Source organism: Labeo rohita, chromosome 16, assembly GCF_022985175.1.
Source record: "Labeo rohita strain BAU-BD-2019 chromosome 16, IGBB_LRoh.1.0, whole genome shotgun sequence".
Taxonomy (NCBI): Eukaryota; Metazoa; Chordata; class Actinopteri; order Cypriniformes; family Cyprinidae; genus Labeo; species Labeo rohita.
Genome location: NC_066884.1, coordinates 26,121,011 through 26,147,368, shown reverse-complemented (window position 1 = coordinate 26,147,368; position 26,358 = coordinate 26,121,011). Strand labels below are relative to the sequence as shown.

Here is a 26,358-nt window from a genome sequence, read left to right as displayed (position 1 = left end):
TCAAGGCTGGAACTAACTATTGCATTATGCTTTTTATTACACAGGTGTTTTCAGAGGTGTTATTGAAATATGTTGCAGCGTTAAAACCGTGAGTTTCCTGACAGTAACATGGAATTGTGAATGTGCTGTAATGTGTGACAGTAAGTGAGAGGCATCCAGTGACTCACATCGCTGCTGTTTCAGTCTTTTCAAACCGCTGAGAAGGGGAAAAGGGAATTGCGAGAGTGGGACTTTTTCATATCCTCAGATAATTTTCAGAGACCTTAAAACTTCAGATGGCCCTCAGACACCACTTCCTCTACCGGTGACATTCTGACAGGAATCCTCAGTGTATGAATGAGGTGTGTGTGCTTGAATGATCTCAGATTAATATTGCAACAGAGATTTCGTCATGAAGATCAAGAAAGGTAAGTGCGGCTTAAACTTGATAACAGGGTCAAATGGGAGCATTATGAGTATATGAAAGTCTTAGGATTATCATAAAATGAAAGATACAAGCCAGTGCATGTATCACATGATTACAGTATAGTGTATTACTGTAGATTTTAAAATAACTTTCTCTGTTCCACATAGTAAACATGATTTCCTCCCGATTATTTCTGTACTAACAGGTTTAGGTGAAGGCTATGAAGACTACACGGTGCACAGATCCTATGGGGCATCAGGATGGGGCAGAAGAGGTCACCCCTTTCCCTTTAAAACTCTAACCAGGCCAGGCCGTTCAGTCTGGGGATATGGTGAGTGGAATCATATTATCTCTCTCTCTCTAAAAAGCACAGTTTTTTGTGCGAGTTATGAAACGTTATGAGACAACTTACTCAGCAAAACTAGACAATAGATTCTATCTGTCTGTGCTCAACAGTAAAAAATGACCAAGGCTCAGGACAAAAACAGCAGTGAACGTGACGGAAATGATTCATTTAAAATCAGCAAAAATAATGATTTACTTCTGTATCTGACATTTTGATAACATTACCTAACATTTAATATATTTTGAAATTTGTATAGAAAGTGTGAGATTAGTTTTTTTTTTTTTTGGCATGATGCAAAAAATATTTTTAATATTTGTTAAATAATTTTTATGACTGCAACTGAAAGTGAGTATCACTGATAACAATATTACTGATGTCTCTAGAAAATTGTTCTTTTTTTCCTTATTTGTTTTCAGTGACTATAGCCATTCAACATTACAGTATAATTGAGTACTATCAATTTTCACATTTATTAGACTAAAAAAATAACAACTCTTATTTAAGTGAACCTAAAACAATCTTCACATAAACCCATTATTTACCTGTGCCCTTCAGCAAGTAGGAAATATGGAGAAATTAAAGTTAGCAAACACTAAATTCTAGATTAAATATAGATGAATCCGGAAACCTACAAAAGCTACTGTTTCCTCTTATTCTTTTGTTCTTTGATTAATAGACATTACAGCAGCTGGGTTAGCAACATAGGCTCATTTGAAATACATGCCTCTTTCTGCCTATATGTACGAATCACTGCAGTTTCCAGTTGAAATAAACACTAGACGTAGTAAAACTCGGACAACATTTATACCTTTTCACACAAAGTACGACGTACACACAAAGTTTTGATTAAATAAGCCTAATTTTCACAATATTACTTGCACTTCTGAACGTTGTCGTCATATATACATATGCATGAGTTTTTTAATTCGGTAGGTTTGCTCGGTAGTTCATGCGATACAGCACTCCGGTACGAACCCTGTGAAACTACGGTTTGACAAAACAGCTCAAATGTGCATAAGGAGGTTAAAATAGTACGGCTGCCTCAACAAATGTGTTTTTATATGACGTTTGTGTTTGTGAACACTGTCAGTTAGGTTTAGGGTTCGGTTTGGTGTAGGGGATATTTCCAACATGAGCATTGACCTTTAGCGACACTACCTTAATATTTGAATTGTAAATACATATCTCAAGCACCATAATAAAAATGCAGCAATATGTGCCTGTACCAATGTAATAAAAAAATGCCACGGTCACGTATTGAACGTGTTTAACACCATTCTCTGAACATTTCACTTCGAAACTGCAGTAACAGTGCTGCAGAAATGTACATAGAGGCACGAATTTCCAATGAGCCTGAGTTGGTTATTAGATTATTTGGCTGCTATTACTTCAAGAGCTACCGCTGCTGAATGTGACGCGGATCTGACACGCATGCTCGTAGTTTCATTTGCGCTTTAATATGAAATGATACAGGCTACAACGCATGTCGCCGCATTTGTGTGTGCAGCTAAAGAACACTGCACTACAAGTACAGTATAATGGCTGACAGAACAGGAAAATGCGTTTTTTTACTGACATCTCATCTGCCCACGGTTCAATATTGTTTTACTGAAGCTCCTTGTCACCTGTACCCAGGGGCGGACTGGGACAAAACTTCAGGCTGGGAAACCTCACACTCATCCAGGCCATCCCATACAACCACAACAAATTTTGAAACCACAGACAACAATATTTTTTTTGGATAGCCATTATCATCACCACATAAAAAAGTTTATATCAACTGGGGCCATGCAAAATAATTAATGGTTATCCCTTGAACTTCCACTTTCCTTTCTAGTCTCTTTTTAATCTGTCATGTGTGTGTTTACTTTTTCACTAATTTTCTTGTATCTGTCACTTTTTTCCATCAATACATCTCCACCTTTGTTATATTTAAGCAGCAGTCATAGTTACATTTTTTTTTTTTAATGGCACAAACGGGCACAAATCGAGCACAAACGAACGGCACCGGTTTGAAAAGATTTGGACGCCATGGGGTGGAGAGTGACGTCACTGCCCCTAATTGTTTTTGTTATTTGTAAGAAGTGGAAATATATTTGACGTTCATTTCAACTGCACAAACCGGCACAAATCGAGCACAAATGAATAAGACCAATTTTGTGTGATTTAGACGAACCGGGGTGGAAAGTGATGTCACAGCTCTCAAAAATATTTTAGTTATATCTAAGGAAGGAAAAAAACAGATAGAGTGTTTGTTTTAATGGCACAAACAGGCACAAATTGAGCACAAACGAAGCACACCGATTTGGCGTGATTTGGGCAACATGGGGTGGAAAGTGACGTCACATGGTCGAAAAAATAATGTTTAATATCTCAAACACCAAACCAGCACAAACGTTCATTTTTGCGGCAAAAATCAGTGCAAATGTACCACAAATGAATGCCATAGTTTTGGTGATTATTTATTTTTATGGGGTGCCAACTTCACATTTATTTTAGAAAAATATAAGTATTACATTAGCACCATGTGTTTTTCAGCTTGCCTAAATGTCTTATGAAGAATATATATAAGAATATATCTTAAAAAAAAAAAAAAAAAAAATCTTAAAACTGAGCATGTTTTTGCATTATCATGCGTCATGAAAATTAACCATGGTAATATTGGGCCTATAAACACATAGTAACCTTGTTTTTTTGATATATTGATTCCCATTTGTATAACCAGAGTTTTACTACAAATACCATGGTGATCCTATATAGTGAAGCAAAACCATTTTTAATTTGTGGTTACCATAGTTTAACGATAGTAATCATGGTTTTTGGTTTTATTTTTAGTAAAACCACTGTTAATTTTCATAAAGGTTGTGTTGTTGTCTGCCTTAACTCCCTCTAAACCTGTTTTAAAACTATATGAATATTTGTCGGCCAAATTCCTACGCTTTACAACTGTAATTATGTCCTTTTGTTATTTTTGCAGTAATTGACTGCTACTGCTAACATTTGCTAGCAGTTTAATGCTTAACTAAGTAAACAAAGACAAAACTACAATAGTCTATTTCCAGATGTAACTGAGCTGCACCTGAAGTCCTGAACAGGACAGTTTTGTCTCTCTGCTCCACCTGAGCGCTTCCACTCCATGCTCGAGGCTCGCATCCTTTTGGGGGATGCACGGACACGTGGAGCGTCCGTGAGGTGAAACGCGTTGCCAGTCAGGACTAACCGATTCATGATTTATTAGGTTTATTATTCAATGGCGAATTCTGAAGTAATCACTTTAGTACATTCGGCTGGCAACAAAAACAACAACAATATTAAAAAAAAGGATTAGGGTTAATAATAGTGTGATCATAATATTGTGTAATACTTATAGGTTAGGTAATATAACCGTTGCAACAGTTCTGTTGTATTGTAATAGCATGTCACAATATTAATGTTTTATTGTATATTTGATCAAATAAATGCAGCATAAGAAACTTCTTTCAAAACATTTAAAAAACCTCATCAACTCCAAACTTTGAAGAGTATAGTATACATATACAATGCTCTTTTCTCCTAACTTGTATATCCTCTTGATTCTTCATTGTGAAGAATGTGGGCAGGGATTTGGTAGCTGTTATTGTGAGAGAGAAACTTGGATGGGGAAGTGTAATGTGCCTGAAAGAGGAAACGCTGAAAGCTTCACACATCCTTGCACAAATAGGATAGTACATTCATGAGATGTCCTTTCACAAGCTTCCTGTTTGACTCTAAAAACTGAAAAGCTTCTTTTGTAATTTGTCGGTTTCTCAGAAATGAAAGAAAGACACGTGTGAGTAGGCCTCCTCTTACTAAATGGCTGATTAAGCCAGACCATATGAAAGACATAATCACGCTTTTATATACTGAAGCGTGTTCCTCAAAGTAAATATTTCCCAGTCAAACAGACTTGGGATATAATGAGAGCAGCGTGAGTCGATTTCACACTCGTGGTCCGGTATGGATCAGAACATGTCATGAATCATAGTGCCCCCGTAATGATGAGCTTACATACGTACCAGTGATCTAATCTTAGATTGAATCCATTTGGAGATCAATCAATAAGAGTGCAGACAGGGGTGGAGCTGAGCAGAATGAGAGCTATTGTGCTCTATATTGGGAGCCATTTCAGGCTTGACGCAGAACATGGTCTCTAAGCAACAGCATCAGATTTTAAAGTAACAGAGCTGTCTACATTTCCATAGTGGTAGGTAAACAACTTACCTACATTCACCAGCGCACATCCCTGAAAACACAATAAACAGAACAGATTTTCAGGGAGCCTTTTGGCATAGACTCACTTTGCACATGGGATTGAAAGAAGCCCTTATCCTTAGAAACTTGATGGTCTGTGCAACCTCAATCCTGCAGAATTGCCTGTGGAGTGACTGGATGGGTGAATTAAACTGTGGCCAATGAGTTTTGCCACCTGCTGGTACGAGATTAAAAAAGCAATAATTCCAAGTCTGCAACAATGTGCGCTGTGTACCGCGTCTTTCGTTTCTGTCAAGGCTGCTATTTATAAGACTTGATTTAAAAGGATGCAAAAAATGGACAGATTTTGTGTCTATGTGATTGAGACAGCAAACGTGTGCAAAAATGTGTGATAATTCTGTGCAAATGCATCTGTGGTTTGCTTCATCTCTCAGCAGCAGTGGCCCTTCACACATGTCACGCTCATCTCTCTACTGCTGCTGTGTGCTGGCAGAATGGAGACGAGCCCAACTGACAGTCACACAGCTATTTGTCTGCTTACTTCAACCTTTATGGATGTTTCCTCAACTCTGGCGGTTTTATGCCCCAGGGGTTGATTTGCAAATTTAAATAGAACAAGTTTTGTTTTGTGTTTTTGATATACAAAGGTCACACAAAAATATTTATTTACTTAAAGGTGACATATCATGAAAATCTGACTTTTTTCATGTCTAAGTGCCATGATCAGGTACCCGGTGCATCTGCCAACCTAGAAAACATGAAAAAGGACAACCCAGTAACTTTGTTTTACTAAGCCTTTTCTACAAGCATGTGAAAAAACTAGCGTGTCAGATTACGCTTGCCCTGTGACGTAGAAAGGGATCTTATTATAATATTACCACCCCTTAATCTACACGTTTCCACCCATGGCGCCATCATTTTGTTTTCGCAAGTGACAACGGTGTACCAGTTCTAACGGTATGGCAAAAGTTGGAGCAAAGCAGGTTAACTATTCTGTCGTTGGCTACACAGAAGAGCAAAGAATACTATTTAGAGTCCCAGTCTCAGAAGAGAGGAGAGCAGTGGATTTATTAGTGGCAAAGCACCGAAGGTCTATACACCTCTTGCATCCGTTAGATTTCTTCTTCTTCTTCCGTTACTTCCATCCAAGTCTATAGGAGCCCATAGAAATGCTTGTGGGAAAGTTATAAAATTTGGCACACAGATAGAGGACAGTCTCAACATTAACCATAGCAAGTTTGGAGTCTCTAACTTAAACTCTCTAGCACCAACACTTGTCTAAAGTTTCACTCATGTTTATGCTAATAACTTTTGAACCATAATGGATGTGAGGGTATATCTCCGCAACGGTTTGACGCATTGGCACTAAACTTGGTGTGTGTTATAAAAACTATGATCTGAGGCAACCTGCAGAGTTTCGGCACAGGGCCACCTAGTGGTCAGGAGATATGGAAAAATGTCTCTTTTTGTTATAACTTCTGAATGGTCTCTTTACATTCAGTGGAGCATGCCGAGTTGGACCATACCCATTTTTCCCATGTCAGCCATTTTGGGTGACAGCCATTTTCAATTTTGTCATAAAATGCTATATTTTACGAACGCATTGGTGTATCCTTACGAAACTCTGTAAGTTTGTGGGCAGCGCCACCTTGTGGCCAAAAGTTGTAAAGAATAAAAAATGCTAATAACATTTAATTAAACTGGCCTATTGTAATGAATCTCAATATATTCCTTAGGTCATGCCGAGAACATAAATACAGATTTTGCCATAGTCAGCCGAACTTCCTGTCGGCTATTTTTATTCATGCTGAAAACATACTTTTTCAAACTCCTCCTAGACTGTTGGTTCAATATTCACCAAATTTCATGTTGATATGTGGAACGAGTATTGTTTAATCAAAAAAATTTGCTTGAATCATGCCAAAGAGCATCTGAGGCTGTATCTCTGCAAAACTTTGACATATTGACACCAAACTTTGTGTGTGCCATTAGCCAGGTTTCCATCCAAAGTTGCAAATTTACTTGCACTGTGCGCAAAATTGGAATATCGCTTAAAACATTTGTGAATAAGCACTGTTTCCAACCAACGAGTCAAAGAAAACAAAATCATCATTTCCTGATAAAAGGGGAACTAAATATCACTAAGAAAACTAGGAGAAGCCACTGAATATATTAATTTTCACATATAATAAATTACTTGTGATTCAGAGAGAGCAGACGAAACAATATATGCGGCTTACTTTTGAAGGCGGATATCAGCTGTTTGGGAACGCAGTCTTGTAAGACAGTTCTTTGAGGCAATTATACAAAAATACTTTGATGGCAGACTTTGCTCAGGCATTTTAGAATGACCACAACAACATTTCAGATGCTGTACAATGAGATCAGTCTACTAGTCAAGTTATCCCATCCCATAACACAATCACATGACTGTTTTGGTGTGTATGGAGGAATTAATTCACAAAATGTGTTTCCATCTCCCATTATTTGGATTACCCTTTTTTGCACAAGCAAGCGTAAAACTTTTTTGAATTTTGTTTCTATCACTCGTTTCTGAAGCAATACCTCAAAATGTGCATAAAAAACAGGGTGATGGAAATATAGCTATTATAACCTCGCATTGACCACACCATATCGATTTGGTAACAGCGCCACCTGTTGGTCAAGAGTGATAAACCGTTCATTAACTATTAATAATGAAGTTTACAAAAAAGCTATTAACTTTTGATTGCATTAGTGTTTTGTAATGAAACTGGTCTGTAAACATTCTTTGGGTCATGCTGACAACATAGATTATGACATAGTCAACTGAACTTTCTGTCCGCCATTGTGATTTACGTTGAAAACTTACTTTATCTAACTCCTCCTCGACCATTGCTCTGGTTTTCACCAAAATCGAGACAGATCCTCTTCAGATTGTGCTGACAAAAAGTTATAGATTTCATGTTGATAGACAAAACCGTTTTTGTATAGCAATGCAACAAATTTGATGCATGATGCCAGACTATGTCTGAGGCTGAATTTTTGCAAAGCTTTGACATCACCAAGCTTTCTGTGTGCTATTGTCACCTCACACAGAACACAGCACATCGATTTGATAACAGCGCCACATATTGGTCAAAAGTGATATCCCATTACATCATTTTACCAGAGGTTGTATTAATGATTTTTTTAGCCATGTTGACTAAAATCATCCTAAAATGGCTTTAATTACTTATTTAATTTTAATTACTGATTATGCTTGGCCCCTTAATTGCTGCTTGCAGCTATATTTGATTTATTTACTGCATATTGTGCTGCTGCCACACAGATCTAATATAAACATGCGATTTCTTTCCCAGTTGTTACTTTCACAGACATAACCGACTGTTTTTGCAACTCGTGTTTTTAACATAAACTTGTGTGTATTTGACAGTTTAAGCGCAATAAGACACGAAAGAGAACTTAGTTTAGTACTCACGTGCCGTGTGACAGCCACTTTCTGTTTGCGTACTTCGGATGTGTGTGCTCGGAAAACCCTATTATCAGAAGTTTAAACTGATATGGTTAAAACGCATGATTTCAGAGTGATAGACAAGATAATCAAAGCCAAACAGTATCTGAGCGTACGAGCTGTAAAGGCACTATTCTGGAAAAGGGGGAGGAGAGCAGCAGTTCATATGCATTTAAAGAGACATGCATGAAAACAGTGTGTTTCTGCTTCCACTTAAAATGTGCATTTTCAAAATGATATAATAAATGATCAGTGGGGTATTTTGAGCTAAAACGTATGTCACAGACACATTCTGGGGACACCTGAGACTTATGTTACATCTTGTAAAAAGGGGCATAATAGGTCTCCTTTAAACTTTTATTGCAGAGAATAATCAGAATTAATACTGAACAAATGGTGTAATGTATACACTAAGGTTTCCTGTTGTCATTCACAGAAATGTATAGTAAAAGTGGACAGATGACGGCTTATAACATTTTAAAAACCTTGGCTTGGAGGAATATCTCTGCTTACAGTGAGGACTGACATATTGAGTAATAATGAGTGTAATTAATTATTACAGGACTGTCTGTTAAGCTGAGGGCAAGAGAAGTCTAAAGGAAAGAGAACTAATTCTTTCGCTCTCTGGAGGGTCATAAAACGCCTCCGACATTGAAGGTTGAGTTATTTTAGGGTAGGCCTAATTTACTACGCCTTCTCTCATCTCCCGCTAATAATCTGAACTTCTCTCCAAAAAAGACTTGAGTTATTGGAATTAACTGCAGTCTAATTTTACTAAAATAAACAAAAGTGACTCCACAGCAGGAAATGAACATTGCAAAAACTGCTTAAAAACAACACAGATGGAATGTCAGCGGCTACCAGGTGCAACCAACTGCATTCCATCTCAGCGTGAGATCTGCGATTCCCATTACCACACATACCTGTTTTGACCCTGATAGTAGTAACAGACATTTCAGGGTGACATTGACCAGGTCCCATCATCCTCGGGGCCCAGGTCACCACGCTCTGTGATTGGACGGCCCTTTGTTCTGGCCTTTCATGTGTAGTGCACCTGCTCTGCCCCTCCCTTGAGCCGTCCTGGTGAGTTATGGGATAGCGGAGGATAGAAAGGCGTGAAATGAGAAATGTGAAGTTGCTTTAAGTTTCCCCATGCTTTAGTCACACTAAGTGGTGCCCCTGTTTTGGAGTCTAAAGCAGGGCAGTGATAAACCCCAGATGTGTATGATTGACAGGAGGCTTATGTACATTGTCTGCATTGTTCATATTCTAACTATTATACAATATAATTACAGTGACAAGCAATTTGTCCATCTATTTTACAATGTGACACAATCACTGCCAAGCAGAACATATTTAGGCAACATGAGAAAGAGTGCCATACAGCCAAATCACAGTGACGCTGATATTCAGACAAACAGCATGACTGCAAGTGTGATATTGCTGAAATAAAATAAACAAGAAATAGTACCGAGCAACTTAAATTTTAGACATTTTAATAGTTAATTTATCTGTTTTTGCTTTAGCAAGATGGAGTAAGCATTTTATTTAAAAAAATGTCTAAAATGTCAGATCCACCGCAGAATGAATGGTGATCTGGAATGTGGTGTAAATTACATCTATTTATGAGGAATCATTCAGGGTAAAAAAAAAAAAAAAAAAAAAAAAAAAAGAGACGGAACTGTCCTTGATTAATGTATGTCCACTGGAAAACAGTGCTAAAGTGGAGAGAACAAAGATGCGGGTCTTTAGGAAGTTTTAATCGTCCACAGGCATCTTCCTATTCTTTTCTTCTCTTCTTATAGCTAGGAAAGCAGTGAAGACTTGCTCACTTCTCTGGTTGCACTTCGACTGAAAATTACAACCAAAAGCTGCACACTGTGGTCATCGTATCAGTATTTTTTCCCCCCTCGGAGTTGTGTTGCACTAAAAATAGCAAAAGATAGTGCCAGTAGCTCACAGAATGCAACCATTTCATGTCATCAAAATAATGCCCCCCCCCCCCCCACCCCCCATAGTCCAAAATATGTATAAAATGATGTGGATTTTTAAAAATAACATAAACCTTTCATGGGTTCTCTACTTTTTCTACAGTAAGAGACATCATTTACATTATAATAAGCCGTACAAGTCTTAATACCCAGGGTTTCCTGTAACAGATACATTAAATCAGCACAATAATAATAGTTACTTTGTCTATTTAGTTAGCAGCATTACTGAATAAATGTGAATGAATTGCTTGAGTGAATGGTTAAATGACTTAATTTTTCAATAAATCTGAATATGCGTCCAAATTTGCTAAATTTCCTACTACACTGTAAAAAACAATTTGTTGAGTCAACTTAAAATAATTTGTTACCCAGCTGCCTTAAAATTTTAAATTTCAAAAAAGTTTATTGAACTTGAAATGTTAATTTGTACTGAGTGACAGCTTAGATATTTGAGTTGATTCAACTTAATTTTTTAAGGCAGCTGGGCTTCTTACTCAGCTTTTAAGTTTAACAAACACAAATATCTAAGTTGTCACTTAGTACAACTTAACATTTCAAGTTGTCTTAACTTATTTGAGTTGACTGAACTTAAAATGTTAAGGCAGCAGGGTAACAAATTATTTTAAGCTGACTCAACAAATTGTGGTTTTTTTTTTTTTTTTTTTTTTTACAGTGTACTGTATATAATAGCAAAAAAAAAAAAAAAAAAACAAACAAAAAAAAAACAAACAAACAAAAAAACCCTGTATGTGAAAAGACTGATATGTTTGGATTCATAGTATTTATTAAACCAACTTAGACCCATTTGAAAAAATTTGATTCTATACCTGCAGTTTTGTAAAAAGACAGTAAAACAGCATCAGCTTTTATTTATTTATTTTTTAATAAAAGGAATTAATTGATTACATTTCATGGATCTCGCACAATACTGTTATGACCTCAAAATACCAAAATACTGATTTGTAAACTAATACATTTTAACATTTTCATCATAAATTTTTCCATATGTATTGCTTTTCTGAAACAGCTCAGGGACATAGAAGCGAGTAGTAGCACGGGTATATTTGTAGAAATACCCACAATTATTGATTTTACTTTCATGCCAAAAATCATTGGGATATTAATTAAAGATCATGTTCCAAGAATATATTTTGTAAATTTCCTACTGTAAATATATCAAAACTTATTTTTTGGTTAGTAATATGCATTGCTAAGAACTTCAATCGGACAACTTTAAAGGCGATTTTCTCAATATTTAGATTTTTTTGCACCCTCAGATTCCAGATTTTCAAATAGTTGTATTTCAGCCAAATATTGTCCTATCCTAACAAATCAAACACCAATAGAAAGCTTATTTATTCAAAGAAACTGACCCTTATGACTGGTTTTGTGGTCCAGGGTCACAAATGGCATTGTTGTTTCAGCAAATGCAATTTTTATCTCAGAGTTGTTTTTGTTTTGTACTGTTGGTTAGATTTAGTGTAGGGTTTAGTGTAGGTGTAACGAAGCGGAGATGAGACGAGGATCTATGTGCAAGAGTTTATTGTACATCCAAAGAAAACAACAAATTATCCAGAACGGGGAACCCTTAGAATCCAGGCAAGAACAGGGAGCAACCATCACAGACATTAAACAACTGACAAAATACAGGGGAAAGACAAGGACTATTTATACACAGGGTGAGGTAATGATCTAATTGGTAACCGGGGTAACTGATGAGGGAGTGGGAGTGGTTCAATGAAGATCCATGGCAACAAACAAGGGAACAGAGGTACAGGGAAGCAGGGAACAATAAGACACAAAAACTACAAAATAAAAGTCCTTAAACACGAATACAGAAGACAAAGACCAGGCACATGACATAACCCCCCCTCAAAAGAGTGGCTTCCAGACGCTCCAAACAGAAATACCAGTCCAGGAAGGGGGAGGAGCTCAGGCAGAACTGGGGAAGGGATGGAGGGCCAGGTCCATGTAAGGGGAGATAAACAAGGGACTGAAGCAGAGCAAGAGGCTAGGGTGGAGTCGGCCAGATGGGAGGAGCTGAGGACCACCAGATCATGAGAGAAGACCTCCACGGCGGAGCAGGCGGTACCCAGCAGGGCGGCCATCTTTGCGACAGGCTCTGGCGTGGCGGCCATCTTTGCGACAGGCTCTGGCGTGGCGGCCATCTTTGCGACAGGCTCTGGCGTGGCGGCCATCTTTGCGACAGGCTCTGGCGTGGCGGCCATCTTTGCGACAGGCTCTGGCGTGGCGGCCATCTTTGCGACTGGCTCTGGCGTGGCGGCCATCTTTGCGACTGGCTCTGGCGTGGCGGCCATCTTTGCGACTGGCTCTGGCGTGGCGGCCATCTTTGCGACTGGCTCTGGCGTGGCGGCCATCTTGTGCAGTGGGTCTGGGCTGGCGGCCATCTTGCAAGGAGACTCAGGAGTGGCGACCATGCTGTGAATTACCCTTTCTACTTCCTTAACAGAAAAAGGGGATTCACAGAACAGCAAAACAAAGTCTATATACTGTGACAGGGTCCAGCTGGGGTCCTCATCCGGTAAGTTTAAACTAACCTCTGGATCGAGTCCACTCCAGAAACAGTCCTTTATTTTGGTGTCATCTCCAGGCACTAGCTGGCTGTAATAAAGGAACTCCTCCACATAATATTCGATCGGTCGGCCGTTTTGAAAAATTGAGCAAAGAGTGCTCAGAGGGTCGCGATAAACTCCTGCTAGATCCATAGTTGGTCAGTTGTTCTGTAACGAAGCGGAGATGAGACGAGGATCTATGTGCAAGAGTTTATTGTACATCCAAAGAAAACAACAAATTATCCAGAACGGGGAACCCTTAGAATCCAGGCAAGAACAGGGAGCAACCATCACAGACATTAAACAACTGACAAAATACAGGGGAAAGACAAGGACTATTTATACACAGGGTGAGGTAATGATCTAATTGGTAACCGGGGTAACTGATGAGGGAGTGGGAGTGGTTCAATGAAGATCCATGGCAACAAACAAGGGAACAGAGGTACAGGGAAGCAGGGAACAATAAGACACAAAAACTACAAAATAAAAGTCCTTAAACACGAATACAGAAGACAAAGACCAGGCACATGACAGTAGGTGGTACTTTACAACTTACTGGATATGTAATATCCAGGTGCAGTATGTCTGCATTTCATTCTTACCACACAGATTTATAATATATAGAATGGTTGTTTCATCCCTAAAAGAGTTTGTGTTTTGAACAAATTGGTTGAATGAATGATTCAGTGACTAATCTATAAAGGTTGTCACTTGTTGCCACCTACTGGTGCATTGGCGTGCACAGATTTTCTCATTGGTCCAAAATCCTGCTTCATATATTATACATCAAATATCTTCTAACTGGCTGAGGTGTGTGTGGACAAATTAGCTCTTGATGGAAACTTGCATTGACAATATATATCTTTTATGTTGTTAATTTTGATGGTAATCTTTTTATGGATGTTGTCATCTCTCTCTATATTTTTTTGTAGTTTTGTAAGTCACATTTTACACTATTAGTGTAGAATTTCATTATACATGCATGCATATCTTTTATAGTATTTATAATTTATATAACTATCCATTACAGCATATTATGTTCCTTTAAGCTTTGGGCACATTTTGCATGCATTTTTCGATACATATTTGCAACAGGTAGGCTATTAAACAATTTTTTCATTTCCCTCACTTTTCTGTTTATCTTCTCTTTTCTTGTCATCTGCAGCTTGATTACAAGGCTGATAAAGGCGGTAGAGTGTTTCTCTCTGATCGCAGAATGCTATTTTAAGCCTTGCCACAATCCTGCTGCCCTGGCCAGGGATGCAGCTAGTGGCTCTGATGTCATGTTTACTTGTGCAGCTGCATCTGTTTGATTCTGTTTGTAGTGGAAAGTCAACAAATCTTATAGTTACCTCAGAGGAGAGACTGTTACTCTTCTTACCACTACTGTCTAAAAGTGCAAGAGAGGGAGAACAAAGATAGAGAGTTTTACAGCTTGTTAGTGTGGCTGACATCGCAGTGGTTAAGTTGGAAAGGCCAGGGCGGAACTAGATCTGGGATGAAAGGAGCGGTTAGGCTCTCCGAAACCACTCCTAAACACAGCATGTGGTTTATGTGCATGTGAATCACTGCGTGTCTATACATAAACATTCACTTCCCTGTGTAATTGGTGGCTTGAGATGGAAGGAAAACTAAAGAGAAAGATTTAATCATTAAAAAAGGAAACTGATATGACTTTTTTGCACCAAACGCTTCCAAGTATCTGTACACTTAAGTCACACCTAAATGTTTTAATGTTGTTTCATTGTATAAGTAAGTATAAAAACTAATGATATTTAGTTTAAAGAAATTAGAAAGATTTTTAAATGCTAGTATAAAAATCACCACTAAATTTATTTCAGAAAAGATGACTTAATGGAATAGTTCATCCAAAAATTACTCATACTCGTACTCATACTCAGGTCATCCAAGATGTATATGAGTTTGTTTCTTCACCAGAACAGATTTGGATAAATTTAGCATTACATCACTTCCTCACCAATGGATCTTCTGCAGTGAATGGGTGCCGTCAGAATAAGAGTCCAAACATCTGCTAAAATCATCACAATAATCCACACCACTCCAGTCCATCAGTTAATGTCTTGTGAAGTTAAAAGATGCATGTTTGTAAGAAACAAATCCATCATTAAGGCTTTTTAGCTTTACCTTAGTCAACCTCACTTCTGGCCAAAACACAATCCCATAATCCAAAATAGCACTTCCTCCAGAGTCCATAGAGTCCATCCCCTGTTGTCCTCTCACATCAAAATTCACTGACATATCTGCAAAGGATCCAAAATGCAAAATTACTCCAAATATGTTCTGATGAAAAAACAAACTCATCTACATCTTGAATGACCTGATGGAGAGTAAATTGGGTGAACTATTCTTTTAAGTATTCAAATACCATATTGTCATTATTATTTTATGATCAGACTAGAGTTAGCCTATATTATTAAAAAAAAGTTTATGGACTCAGAGAAGTTTAATAAGGACTTTTAAGTACAGTCGAGGTCAAAGGTTTATATATATATCTCACAGAATTTGCAAAATGTTAATTATTTTACCAAAGCAAGAGGGATTATACAAAATGCATGTTGTTGTTTTTTTTTATTTAGTACTGACCTGAAAAAGATCTTTACATATATTTCACAAGAGAAAATAATAGTTACATTTATAAAAACAACCCCATTCAAAAGTTTACATACGCTTGATTCTTAATGCTGTCTTGTTACCTGAATGATCCACTGCTGTTTTTTTTGTTTGTTTGTTTGTTTACTGATAGTGGTTCATGAGTTCCTTGTTTATCCTGAACAGTTTAACTGCCCGCTGTTCTTTAGAAAAATCTTTCAGGTCCCACTATTTTTTTGGGACCTGAAACAATGACTGTATGATTTTGAGGCACTCATATGCAACTATTACAGAAGGTTCAAACACTCACTGATGTTTCAGAAGGAAAAAAATATGCATTAAGAGCTGGAGGTGAAAACTTTTGAAAAGAATGAAGATGTGTACATTTTTCTTATTTTATTCATTTAGTACTGCCCTTCAAAAGCTACAGAAGATACTTACATGTTTCCCAGAAGACAAAATAAGTTAAATTTACCCTGCTCTTCAAATTCAAAAAGCTTTCACCCCCTGACTACTGACTATGTTAACATCTAAAAACATACAAAAAAATAATTTTGTATGATCCCTCTAATTTTGGTAAAACAATTAACATTTTGCAGATTCTGCAAGGTGTATGTAAACTTTTGACCTCAACTGTATGTTCCATATGTTATGTATATTTGTCTTATCTCAAGATTAGATAGCCGTTTTTATTGTGCTTTGAAACTGTGTTATAACAAGATATTCTTTATTTGTGTTGAGCCTTTTGGGAAGTGAAAGGAAGGAGGGCTCAAGATGGATAAATGATGCAAAGGATGGATGGGGTAAACATGTGCTCTCTAGAAACATTCCGTGGGAGGTTACGGCACCATGATCTTCTGGCCAAATGAGTGGGTTGACCTGATGTGCCCTCTGATCTGTATCCCACTCCTCATAACAGGCTTCTGGGAGCTCCTCTGACAATTAATAATGAAGACCCGCTACTCCCACACAACATCACAGGGATAACAAGAGGAGACTTAGAGAAAAACACGGAGAAGGGCAACAGAGTTTGAAGAGATTTAGAGTAAGAGAGAGTGAGAGATGTTCCCTGTAGAGTCATTTTTAGAGTCAAGTAGTTTAGAGTGATTATTTTTCAGATACACAGCCAGTACACATTCCAAACACTGCATTTAGAACCATGATTAGCTCACTTCCAGAATAAAAATTTCCTGAGAATTTACTCACCCCCATGTCATCCAGGATGTAGACAAAAAGAATTAAAGTTTTTTGAGGAAAACATTCCAGGATTTTTCTTTATATAGTGGTCAACAGGTTGAAGGTCCAAATTGTAGTTTCAATGCAGCTTCAAAGGGCTCTGCATGATCCCAGCCGAGAAATAATGGTCTTATCTAGGGAAACAATCAGTAATTTTCCAAAAATTTTATACTTTCTATCCACAAATACTCATCTTGCACTAGCTGTGCAATACACTTTCTTTGCTTTCCAACGTGACTATGTAATGTGTGAAGTCAGCTAGTGCAAGATGAGCATTTGTGGTTAAAAAAAGGTATATACACGTTTTTTTGTGCTTTTTGTGCCTTTAATGAACAGGACAGTGGGATCGGGGACCTCAAGATTGGATTCGAACTTGGGTCGCCACAAACACAGGTGTGCTATATATTGGCGCACTAACCACAAGGCTATTGGCGTCAACCATTTTTATTTTATCTTTTAGAAAATGACTGATCGTTTCACTAGACAAGACCCTTATTCCTTGGCTGGAATCATGTAAAGCCCTTTAAAGCTGCACTGAAACTGCAATTTGAATCCTGGTATGTTTTCTCAAAAACCTATTTTTTTTTCCATTGAAGAAAGACATGAACATCTTGGATGACATGGGGATATCCTGGAAGTAAAATAATCCTTTAAAAATGATCACCTGATTAACCAAAATAGACTAAAATGAGGTCTGAGCTCAGTTTTAAGACCAGTGATTGCGTGCAAAGACAACTTGAATTTGTTCTTTTTCAAAAGAAAACTAAAAATCTGAGTCTTTCGTTCTGAAAAAGCTCAATTTTCATTATGCTGTCAAGCAAATATGAATCACGCTCCTTTGAGAATGTCATTTATTCTTCTCTGCAAATAATAACAGGAAGAATTTGTTCTCTGTTTTGTTCATTGTGCTGTACACTTCTCTCTGGGACATTTTTCTAGGAAACCTGATTCACCCTGGTCATGGAATGCCACAATGGCGTAGGTGGTAACATCCAGGACAATAGCAGTCAAGGAAATCTGCCTTTTCCTTTGTTGCAATGTATAATTTCCTGTTTTTCCCCAACCTTTTGCACATATACACAGAATGAGATTTGAATGGGATCCGACTTCATTGATGCTGAACTGATCCTGAAAGCTTCTCCCTAAAAGCAAAGTCAGGATCTGATTTTCTGACTCATATGCAAGTAAAGCTATTATGTAAGAAATGTTCTTAGATCAGTTACTTTTGTTTGACTCTTGCTACTGTATATGGTAAGTTTCTAAACACGGAGTTCTTCTTTTGACGTCTTCATTGTTTATGCTTCTGTCCAGTGATTTCATTAAGAAAACATCAATTAAATATTGTGTTACACACAGAGACTCCAGCCAAGCAAAAGAATGATTATTAACATTTTCCTAGACTGAGCAATCTGCTTGTGAAGCAGATAATATCCCCAAAATAGTAACTTACCTAAATAGGTAATGGATTAAGCATTACTGGATTGTCAGCAGGAGGGAAAAAAGAAGGTCGTGTGCGTGTGTGTTTGTCTCTGTCTTCTTGCGTGCGTGCTATAGTGCGTATATTTGCGCCTGTGAGGACATTGAGTGTGTTTTCAGAGAGATGGATTGAGATGTTGAGATTATTTAAAGAGATAAAACCTCAGATTAACTCAGCGAGGAGCCTCAGCGTTTCACTATTGTGTTGTGATCTCTGTTCTCTAATCGTGTGGTGCCCAGTTCACAGATTTGCTCTTAGTTCACATACTATATTATACTATATTATATTAATACATTACATGTTGTTTGTGGCAGATCACATCTCTAAATATTATATAAAATCAAGTATACCATATAGTCAAAACTTTGTTTGATGAACAGGGACAGAAGAAAAGTACTGACAGCTTATAAGACAATAATTTCCAGAAAAATAACAGAAACAGAATAGTAAAGAATTGCCAATTGTTTTAATGAGTATCAGCCCACATTGAGCTTCATGATCTTAATTAAAAGTGTCCAAAATAAAATATAATAAAATTTAATTTTATGTATATAATTATTATTATTATATATATAATTGTTTGTATATAATTATTATATGCGTAATATTGTATTATACACAATACAAATTAATGTAATAAATTTAATACCGTAATTTATACAGTAAATAAAATCTAATATTTAAAAAATTAAAGTTATTCATTGTCAAAAATAATAATGTGTGATATCACACCAACCAAGGCCGCTCCCGTGATAGTTGATTGACATGGCCATCTTACCTTAGACCCGCCCTGACTGAGCTTTAACAGTCCAACTGCCATTGTGTCGACTCCAGTGCAGGGGAAGACAAGAATGTCTCAGAATGACCGACTGAGGTTTTCTTTTGTTGGATGTAATAATGAACATAGCAGTCGTCATTTACTCCTGACATCTGAAAACCGGAAATGCGCCCAGAAATCTACATAAATGCGTCTATGTTTGCGTGAATCATTTGTGATCCAGCTTCACCTACAGCAGACATGAATATAAGGAGTTTTTATGCATCTTTGCAAATCGCCTTTCCTAGTAATGTGTTAGTTGGCAAGTTTTGCAGCTAAACGTGGCTGAAGCGACAGGTGGGGACAGAGCTCATTAGTGTTTAAAGGCAAATAAAAAAAACCTTGCTCTGAAATAGGTAAAAGAGTGTTTTTTACACTACCACTGAGAAATTTTGACCAAAGTATGTTATAGCCTTCTCATTAAGACCATAACGAATCATATCAACCTTTGGAAAATGGGCATCTGATGACCCCTTTGAAGCTGGAGTCTGTAAGTTTTGTCTCTTTGGCGCCATCTCTGTTTGAAACCTGCAGTTGCAGTTATTTGTGGAATTGAATTCTTTACGTGGGTTGTGCCTCGGCACGGCTTCTTAGCGTGGATGAATCTAATATTTTGAGGTGTATGTGTAGGCTGGCAGTCAACACACCAGTGTGGATATTCACTGTACTTCAGAATTATGTCTTGGAAGTAGGCTATGTTCCAAATAAGAAGTTTCACCCTAAAATGTAACATTGTTCTGACCAACTGAAAAAAAGCTTAACAGAAAATCACAATAGAGGGTTTTCACGACGCTTCATCAGTCGGCCATATTGGCGGCACTGAATGTAAACAATGTCACTGAACTGAACAACACTTGAATATTTTGCTGATTATTGCTGCTTAAAATGGTCAATTATTGTCATGTTTTGGGCTGTACTAATTGGATTGGGAAAAACAACAGGACTACAGACTACAGAAAGTTATAAAAGTCAAGGAGAAAAGTGCAAAAAACTGTCTGAGGAACAAAAGGAGTTTGTGATTGGCCAAACTGAACCAGGATTTCCAAAGCAAGAATCTTGACAACATTCGTGTTTGTTTCTGGTCAGGTATTTGGCCAATATTTTAATTAATACTGCTCGTACGTATCTTTACAAACTATTAACTTTGTCAAAATATTGTGCCCTTTCCTGCTTGCTAAGCCTTCTCTGAATGATTTAGCAGCTCCCCCGTGGTTTAGACAGCATAAAATAGCAGAACAATGTATTCAGCAGTACATTTACCATGCAATCCATGCGGTTGTTTACATCCGAGTATCTCTAGTATGGCTGCGCATCCGGGTAACTGACCAAACCGTGACGTAAGTGCCAATTATTTTAATATTCAATGTATGCTATTTGTGGCAGGTGATGACTACATGGTTTACAAAGTTGGAAGTTGTCAAATATTTCCAGTGCGATGGCTGGGGTAGGTTACGAATGTAGGCTGCGGCAGGTTAAAGGTCACAGACTGTGCAGTTGTGCTAAACCCTATCTAGCCAGACTGTTATTCTGAGGTAAATCAATATGCTCCAGCAGCCATGGTCTGATTGATCAGGGGGATTTCAGTGAACTGTCCCTTCCCTCCTAGCGACATGCACAGCAACATGTCTATTTATAGAGCTTTATCAATACAGCACTGAAAGGACAGACAGCAAGCAAAGCCTCTTCAGAAACAGGCAGCGCACACAGAATACCAATAGAAATGGGCTGAGGAGAGATTTCTGAGGTCATCACGGCTGCAAATGGCAGCGTTCAAATCAGGGGACAAAGAATTCACAATGGTAATTTGTAATAATTTACACAAAACATTTTTCAGAACTGCTCCTAATTATTCAGGTTGAAGAGTATTCTTTCACCAGCTAAACACAATTTATGCAAAACAAAAATGATGCAATATGTGTTTTCTCCAGGGAAGTCTTTAATATCTAGAGAACCTGCTAGCATTATATTTATATAATGAGATTATCATTTATAATATATATATATATATATATATATACATATATATATATATATATATTTTTTTTTTAAATAAATGCTAGCAGGTTCTCTAGGTCACATGTATATATATACATATATATATGTGACCCTGGACCACAAAACCAGTCTGTTGCATGAGTATATTTGTAGCAATAGCCAACAATACATCGGATGGGTCAAATTTATCGATTTTTCTTTTATGCCAAAAATCATTAGGATACTAAGTAAAGATCATGTTCCATGAAGATATTTTGTAAATTTCCAACTGTAAATATATCAAAACCTAATTTTTGATTAGTAATATGCAAAGCTATAAACTTCACTTGGACAACTTTAAAGGCGATTTTCTCAGTATTTTGATTTTTTTGCACCATCAGATTCCAGATTTTCAAATAGCTGTACCTCGGCCAAATATTGTCCTATCCTAACAAACCATACATAAACGGAAAACGTATTCTCAATTTCAAGAAATTTACACTTATGACTGGTTTTGTGGTCCAGGGTCACATATTTTAGGGCTGTCAAACGATTAATCGCATACAAAACAAAAGTTTGAGTTTGCCTATTATATGTGTGTGTACTATGTGTAATTATTATGTCCATATGACTACAAACACATTAATGTATGTCTTTAAGAAATATTTACGTATATGTATTTATTATAATTTTTATATAATTTATATTATACATAAAAATATTTTGTACATAAATAACATATTTCTCCTAAATGTATACATAAATTTGTGAGTATTTATATATACTACTACTAATAATAATAATTACACACAGAACACACACATATATTAGGCAAACTCAAACTTTTATTTGGTATGTGATTAATCGTGATTAATCGTTTGACAGTCCTAATATATTGACGATGCCCTGACTTGTCATGTCCCTAGGGGAAATACTATTTCTGAAAACCTATTTATAGCTTTGATAATAAGTTGCATGATTATGTAGGTTAAAAAAAAGAGTTTGTCTAAAATTGTGTGTGAGAAACCACCCATGTATGTCTAAATTTGCTAAACTGAGTCACAACTTCCACATAGTTTCCTTTAAAACAGAATATTCTGTCAACCACGTGTTGTTCCAAACCTATGACTTTGTTTCTTTACCTGTATGACTATTTTTGTCAATGTAATGAAAGTCAATGTGGTCCAAAGTTGTTCTGGAAACCTTTGACTTTCATTGTATAGAAAACATCGTTCAAAATACCTTGAAACATCCCTTAAATATCTTCTTCAGAAGAAGGAAAGTCAGGTTTGGAATGACTTTGAGTAAATTCTAACAAATTCATTTTTTGGTGAGCTATCCCTTTAATAACTATATGTGTGTGTCAATAGGGTTCTTTTCTTTGTCGTATAATTAGACGCTTCTCCTGAAATTTATGAAGTAAACAGAAGAAGCACTTTCTGCGCATTATCTGATCTAAGCCGCAAAGTGCTCTCACCCTCAACCTAAATGTCCTGCAGGAAATACCAGCGGAGGCTAGACTGAGTAACCTAATAAAGCCACAGCGCCTAAATCATCAGACGGAGCGGAAACATGCCCCTAGAATACAGCCAGATGGAGATGCTAATTGGGTTTGGACCTCCAATAAACAGCGCTGATGCCTTCGGGCTCCTACGTGGCCGACCAAGTGGCTGTATGAGGGTGGAGGTGGACTGAGGTGACAAATTCACACGGAGGGAGATTGAACAGGTCTTTGTGAAGGACGAAATGGCAGTGAGGAGGGAAAACCTAAGAAGAAGGTGGGAGGAGGGAAGGAGAGCTGATGCAAGTGTGTGAGCGTGAACCTGAAATGTTGCCAGCCTGTCTGTGAGGCGTGTTGCCCCAGATGAGCCGGGACCCATGGGAGGACGGAGATTTCTCATCTGTTTCCAGGTACACCTACAGCACAGAGCTCCCCTGCCACAGGCAACCTGACACGAGCACATCCCGCTGTTAACGCCGCAAACAATTATGATGAAACTCAGAGGGGAGCAAATACGTAGCCATGCATAAACAGCACATATAGGTAAACAAACATATTTCTACATGGAATATATCGCCTGTTCTTTTGTGGTGACTCACACCCACACAAGCACACATACTTTTTTTTCTTAGCTATCTAAATGAGGACCCGGGTTATTACCGTAAACTAAAAATAAATGTAAGGTGAAAAACAAACTGTTTCTATTATCAAACCATCTTCATGTGTCAGATAAGACATCCCTCCTGCTGAACTGAAAATGAAAACCTACTGCTGTATCTAATTAAAATTATACTTAAGTGTAAAGTTACATTTTAAAAAAGTTAAAGGTCCATTGTCAGTAGTGGAGTGATATACAGTATGAAGCATAGCTCAAAAAGAAGTCTGTTTAATTAAAACTAAGCTTTCTATTGATCAGTGCTGCTAATTTGAATCCATTGTGAAATCTGCATTAAGACATATTTTCAAATCTGAGTGACCAATTTGAATCTGTTCAACCTTTTTTGAATCCAACTTGAATCCATATTTGAAATATTTTCAAATTCCATGTGTTCCAAATTCCACACTGCCAACACACATTTACAGTGCCATGCGAAAGTATTCATTTTTTCACATTTTGTTTTGTTGCTGCCTTATGTTAAACTGCTTTAACTTACTTTCCCCAACCTCAGTCTACACTCCATACACCATAATGGCAAAGCACAAACAGGTTTTTATATCTTTGCAACTTCATTAAATATAAAAAACTTAAATTATTCCATTGCATTAGTATTCATACCCTTGTCTGAGGCAGTTGAGATTTAGCTCAGGAGCATTCATATTGCTTGTAGATGTTACTACACTTTGAGTGAAGTTAACCTGTGGCAAATTCAAATGAATGCGTATGATTTGGAAAGGGGCACACGTCTTAAATATCTGAAACAGCTGAAAATGCATATCAGAGCAAAAACCAAGCCCTGAGGTAAAACAAAAACTACCTGTAGAGCTCAGGCACAGGATTGCATGAACCCACACATCTGGGGAAGAGTTCAGAAAAGAAGTCTGCTGCATTGAAGGTTCACAGAAGCATGTAGTTTGAAACAACCAGGACTCTTCCTAGAGCTGGCCTCCTGGCCAAACTGAGCAATTGGTGGAGAAGGCCCTTTTGGGTTTTAGGATTTGAGCTTTATGGTGGTGTGGCAAGACTCAATCCTCTCCTCAGTGAAGACATACGAAAACCCACTTGGAATTTGCAAAAAAAAGCACCTAAAGGACCCTCAGACTGTGAGAAACAAGATTCTCTGATTCTCAATTCCAAGCATCATGTTGGAAACCAGGCACTGCTCATCACCCGCAGAGTACCATCCTAAAAGTAAAGTGTGCTTGTAGCAGCCTCATGCTGTGGGGCTGTTTTTCAACAGGAGGGACTGAGGGACTCAGAGTAGAAGAAAAGCTCAATGCACCAAAATATTGAGATAGCCTTAATGAAAACCCAGTCCAGAGCATTCAGAACCTCAAACTTGGCAGAAGGTTCACCTTCCAACAGGACAATGACCCTAAGCACACAGCAACAGTGGCTTATAGACAACTCTGTGAATGTTCTTGAGTGGCCCAGCCACATCCTGTTTTGAACCCAATCAGACATTTCTGGAGACACCTGTAAATGTCTGCCAGACCCTATCCAAGCTGACAGAGCTTGAGAGGTAAAGAGGTGAGGTGAAAAATGGCTGATAACTGCCAAATGTTGATGTGCAAATCTTATTGCATCATACCCAAACAGACTTGGCTGTGAAAGGTGCTTCAGCTAAGTACTAAGTTAATGCTGTGTGAATACTTATGCAATGTACTTATTTCAGTTTTTTTTTTATTTTTAATAAACGTATGAAGTTGTGACAATTCTGTTTTGCTTTATCATTATGGTGTATGGAGTGTAGATTGATGTGGAAAAAAGTAATTTAAAACCGTTTAAAATAAGGCAGCAGCATAACAAAACATGAAAAAAAAGGAAGCGGTATGAATATTTTCGCAAGGCACTGTATGTCCAAACACCATGTAAAAGTGGATTTTGCATAATAGGTGCCTTTTAAAATGACTGCATTTCAACTGTGAAAATTTGCCAAACAATGAAAAATATGACTGCACAACAAACCGAAAATTACAGTGGATATAACATCAACAGGCAATATTGTTCTTTTTATTGTGTATTATTGCTGCTTTAATTGTTTAAAAGTTTTCATTATTCATCTTATCTGTTGCAAAAGATCTCTCTGAAACTGATGGTTCTCTGTGTTGTTATCGTTAGGGTATCCACCCTATTTGTCAATGCGAAAGTAAGCTGTTTTCTGGTAATGTGTTAGACTTCCAGTTCATAAGCCGTCTTAGAGAAATAACGAGAAGAATAACGAAGTGCAGTAAACGGTAAAACTCTTTGCACTACAAACCAATGTGTTCATAATTAAGATAATATATTAAAATAATATGGTAAGACACACCAAGGTCATTCTATAATTGTGGGTACATTTCATGTCCATTAAGTATATTTTTAATATATTTTCATCAATATAAAGCCCTGATGCTTAATTTTCTAGTTCACAATTATATTTTTCACAATCACGCTACTATATGTTGAAAAAGCCATTTGTTTTGTTCAAAAACGGTGTTCATATACAACACACATACAACACTGGTATTCAGCTGTCCCACTTTGTAAAGTCGCTCATTCTACTCCGCATTTAAGCATGAAAATGACCTCAAATATAAATTAATTTCATAGTTTTGCCTTCAGTTAGATTAGGTTATCAAGACATTTGGGTGTGCGCTTCAAAAATAATAAGTGTTTATTGTGATGTAACTTGTTTTCTTTATGTCCGAAAAACCATTGGCAACTAAGTTACCCATTAGAACCCCCCTCCCCCCCCCCCCACCGAAAAAGGCATGGTTTGTCCAATTCTTGCAAAATTTGCACAGTATGATGATATTTCCTCTAGAAGCGCATGGATGAAACACTAGTAGTTATGTTCTTCCCCTAATATTGGTTAAACTACATTAATTGACTGTCAACAGTGTTACACAAGTAATATTGCTGTAAATTTTAACAAGACAATTTAACTAAAAATTTTTGTTTATGAAAATATATTTCTAAACATGCCATTCGCTCAGTAGTTTTAAGTTTCTGTGTTAAGTATAGGCCCAAAACACTAAAAATGTCAACTAAGTTACCTGTCAAC

The 26,358-nt window shown here is 37.3% G+C and overlaps 1 protein-coding gene across 2 annotated transcripts in view; it reads left to right on the top strand.

Annotated features, from left to right (window-relative positions):
* The first annotated feature begins 273 nt into the window (after positions 1 to 273).
* hdac9b (histone deacetylase 9b) overlaps positions 274 to 26,358 on the top strand; it is a 78,117-nt gene continuing 52,032 nt past the window's right edge. The window contains exons 1-2 of one of the 2 annotated variants that reach the window (XM_051131225.1): positions 274 to 407; positions 612 to 737. In XM_051131225.1, the coding sequence (XP_050987182.1) occupies positions 392 to 407; positions 612 to 737 (142 nt within the window). In that variant the 5' untranslated portion in view covers positions 274 to 391. Of the gene's footprint in view, positions 408 to 611; positions 738 to 26,358 lie in introns of those variants that run through there. The other variant, XM_051131227.1, reaches the window with a different exon arrangement.